Below are 4,196 nucleotides of genomic sequence, written 5' to 3'. Positions count from 1 at the left end.
AGTAAAATGGATAAAAACATCAAAATCAAAGGCCTGATATCAGGTTACACACAAACCATGATAAAAATACTTCACGCCGTTTCTTATATTGGGCCATGATTTAATTAGATGAACTATGACAGACTGAAATAGAGCTAAAAATAATTCATTCGACATTACCCAGAGGCAGGAAGAAAACTGTCGGCAAGACAAGACAGGAGGAAAACTAACAATGACACATACACAGCAGGAGTTTGTCCTTTCTCTGCATTTGTCCCACCACCCCTCCCTCCTGCATTCAGTCTTTTATTTCACCACATTGAGCATTTAACATCAAACTGGCCTGACCATGGCCTCCTGTTGATGATAGATACCCGTGGGACCTGAGTCATCAGACTTGCATTCCTGCATGTCATTCCACCAGTCCTTTGATGGATGTGCTCTGTTTCTCTATGCCTTTCAGTGAATCATGTACAAGAGTACAATTTCCTCCTTAATTTTCACTGTATTGGTTAAAGTCTCTCTAGTAGGGGTGGGTTTAAAAAATCGATTCATCGATTAAAATCGATTCTAACTGGAATAAAACGATATCGATTCATTAAATCCGGAAATCGATTTTTTTTTATACATATGTAGTTTGCCGCGTATGAAACTTGCAAGCGGTTAACATGAGGAAGTCACGCGAGAGTTAAGTGACCTGGACGCATGAACCATCATGGCTACTCCCGGGAATGTGCCACCGAGCCTAAAGGCAGATGTCTGGCAACACTTTGGATTTAAGAACTGTGAAGACAGTGAAGAGCCGGACAAAAGCAAAGCCGTATGTAAGATGTGCAAAATGGAGGTAAAGCACTGTGGAAATACCACAAATCTCAGAAATCATTTAACGAGGCATCATCCAGATATCCTGCTAGCAAAAACGGCCGACACCAAGCAACGCTCACTCGAAAAGGCATTTGCAGTGAAGTTTGAATCCACTTCTCCACGTGCCCAAAAAATAACCCAGTCTGTGGCAACTTTCATATGTAAAGATATACGTCCGTACAGCGTTGTTGAAAATGATGGCTTCCAAAACCTCATTAATACGCTAGAACCACGCTATGTTTTACCATCACGCAAACATTTGAGTGAAGTGGTAATCCCAAACATGTATGAAAAAGTGAAACACGATGTTACAGCCTCACTCAAGTCAGCAGAGAGAGTCGCTATAACCTGTGACAGCTGGACATCCAGAGCAACAGATAACTACCTGACTATCACCTCACACCATATCGACCAGGAGTGGAGACTCGTGTCTCATGTCTTACAGACAAGAACCACCGAAGCAAGCCACACAGCAGCTAATTTATCTGAAATTATGTTCAAAGCAATCGAAGAATGGGAGCTTACAAACAAAAATCCAGTCATCGTAACTGACAATGCTGCAAATATGGTGCGAGCTGTAGAAATAACGGGCTGGTTGCACATTGGTTGTTTTGCCCACACACTCAATTTAGCTTCACAAGCAGGACTGAAAGTTCCAGCTGTTGCTCAGCTGCTTGGCCGAGTGAGACGCATAGCATCCTTTTTTCATCGCAGCACTGTTGCAAGTCGCAAGCTTAAAGAGAAGCAAAAGATACTGAATCTACCTGCCCATAAGCTGGTGAATGATGGGGTGACCAGATGGAACAGCACATTGGAGATGCTGGAACGCTTCCTAGAGCAACAACCAGCAATCTCTGCAGCTCTACTCTCACCTGAAGTGAGGAGAAATGACAGTAATCTCTGTAGTCTTACAGAGGCTGACATAACTGATGGAGAAGATATAGTGAAAGCTCTGAAGCCGCTGAAAGCAGCCACACTGGTTATGTCTGAAGAAAAGTCCCCGACCCTTTCCATCATTGCACCTCTGCATGCACAGCTGCTGGAGAAGATGATCAGTGTCTCTCATGACTCCTCACTGATTAAAGACCTCAAGACTGCTGTATACGACAACTTGAAGTCAAGGTATGTTTATGAATTGTGTGTATATGCCATGAATGAGTGTAACTGTATGGATGCATGTATTACATGAAAATTCTTATTATAGTGAAAAAATCTATATATTATAAAAATGTTAGTTAAGCCCTCTTGTCTAGTAATAGGCCTTTTGATTTTATATCTATCTATCTATAGATGTTTATATATAAATTATGGAAACAAAGTCGTATATTAATGTTTCTGATCTTGCATGAGTGTATGTAACCATGCACATGTATATCCAACATAATAAACTGAGTTAAATGTGCAAAATCTCTTTTCAAGATATGTGGCCCTAAAGGACAAGCTCTACATTGCATCAGCATTAGATCCTCGCTTTAAGGCCCTGCCATTCTTGTCCAAAGAGACCTGTAACAACACATTCTCTCAGTTGGTGTTGGAAGCAGCAGGTTTGGAGAACGTGGACACAGCTATTGTGAGTTACAGAAACAAAAACAAAAAATTATTGGTTTTTTTGCACTACTCGAGTTAGAATATAAATAGTAATTTCTTTATTAATTAAGTTTTCATTTTTCTACAGCGACAGTCTGATGGTGACACATCTGAGGAAACTGTCCCTGACATCTCTCTTGGTGGTGTTGATGAAGTGGATTATGCCCCCCCAATTAAGAGGTCAAAGGACTCTGCATTAATTTTTCTCCTTGGGCCAGCCTACTCAACAAAAACCACAGCACCACAGAAAACACCAACTCAGAAGGCAAAGGAAGAAGTGAATCGATACAGGGACGTTGAGCCTGTTGCACTTTCTGAGGATCCTTTGATCTGGTGGAGGGACCATGAAAGGGAGTATCCTCTCTTGGCTCTACAAGCAAAGCAGTATCTTTCCATACCTGGGACCAGTGTTCCTTCTGAACGAGTGTTTTCAACTGCTGGTGACATTGTTACCGCACAAAGGAGCTGCCTGACTCCACAACATGTAGACCAGCTTCTCTTCTTGCAGAAAAACCTTACAGTCTCAAAGAAGTGAGAGGGTAGTTATAAATAAGGCTAAATTGCATTAGTTTCACAGAGGTTTTACAATACTGTTCAATATGTTTTCATTTTTTGAAGTATTTTAAAAGGCAGTTTTTCATTTTCTGATCGGTCAGTTTCTGTCAGTTCACTTGTACATGCTGTGTTATACTGTGTGTCTCCAAAACACAATAGTGGATTTCAGAAAAGCTGTGTGAGACACTAACAGCAAAACTATTTCTCTGAGGTTTTACTGATGTTTACAAAAGATGTGTTCTATTTGCACTGGATCCCTGATCCACTTGAAATGTATGTATGAAAAAATATATATACTAATGTTAATTAAAAATTACATTATTTAACTGCTTTAGTATCTGTTCTTAATTTTGAAATTTATGTAATTCATTCACAAGGCTTAGAGGGTTCTTTTGACAGTACATATACAAGGTGAATTATCATAATTTTATATATATTATGGTTCATATAATAATATTTCGGACTGATTCAAAATCGAATCGAATCGAATCGAATTGAATCGAATCGTGGATCGAATCGATTCGGGACCTTGTGAATCGGAATCGAATCGATTCTAGAAATCAGTGACGATTCCCAGCCCTACTCTCTAGTCAGACCTTTTCCTTGCTCCCCTAGCAACATTACAGCTGCAGTGGACAGCTCCCGCTGCGCTGCAGCTCCAGTGGAGATAATCTCCCTGTCAGCATCCCGACTCTCTTTCAGATGTCAACTGACGCCAACACTTGTATACCCTCAGATTGCACTTCCACAGTGCTGCTAGCAAATACTCATCTCACCTTTTTGTGCTACTACTTTTTATATACCATCACATCATTTTGATAGAATCAGGCATGCTATCATATACTTACACACTCATAGTTGCTTCACTTTAACCTGGTAAACTCCTGTAGTCACTTTGAGTTGATGAATATCATTAATTTTCTGTGTGTGACTGCAGGAATGCGTGAATATGTTTAATGGCCTATAATAGTTTGTGTTCCAGCTTAATATGAATAAATTCAATTCTGAAACTGTGTGAAGTAAACTGTGATTAAAAAGAACCAAAGGAGGAAATCTTCAGTCAACGCATACTCAAGATTCTCAACTACTGCAGGTACTTTTTAACTACACATGTACAGCCATGCAAACCGGAGGTGTGGCTTTAGTGTAATTAGCTTAATTATGCCGTCTGTCTTCTTACTCACAATGACTGAAATGAGTCATTTTGGACT

At 40.1% G+C, this 4,196-nt stretch overlaps 1 protein-coding gene across 1 annotated transcript; it reads left to right on the top strand.

Moving 5' to 3' along the window:
• The first annotated feature begins 535 nt into the window (after positions 1-535).
• LOC147337164 (E3 SUMO-protein ligase ZBED1-like) lies at positions 536-2,965 on the top strand. Its single transcript, XM_086263762.1, has 3 exons — positions 536-1,965; positions 2,263-2,413; positions 2,519-2,965. Exons 1-3 carry the CDS (start codon positions 695-697, stop codon positions 2,963-2,965), a joined length of 1,869 nt encoding a protein of 622 aa, XP_086119888.1. The 5' UTR covers positions 536-694.
• Positions 2,966-4,196: the final 1,231 nt, after the last annotated feature.

This window comes from Aulonocara sp. 'chitande type north' Nkhata Bay, linkage group LG2 (assembly GCF_057382095.1).
Source record: "Aulonocara sp. 'chitande type north' Nkhata Bay isolate Kocher_YH1m ecotype deep benthic linkage group LG2, A_spYH_male_GT1.1, whole genome shotgun sequence".
Classification (NCBI taxonomy): Eukaryota; Metazoa; Chordata; class Actinopteri; order Cichliformes; family Cichlidae; genus Aulonocara; species Aulonocara sp. 'chitande type north' Nkhata Bay.
The sequence above is the reverse complement of the archived record's forward strand: the minus strand, read 5'-3'. Positions and strand labels throughout refer to the sequence as shown.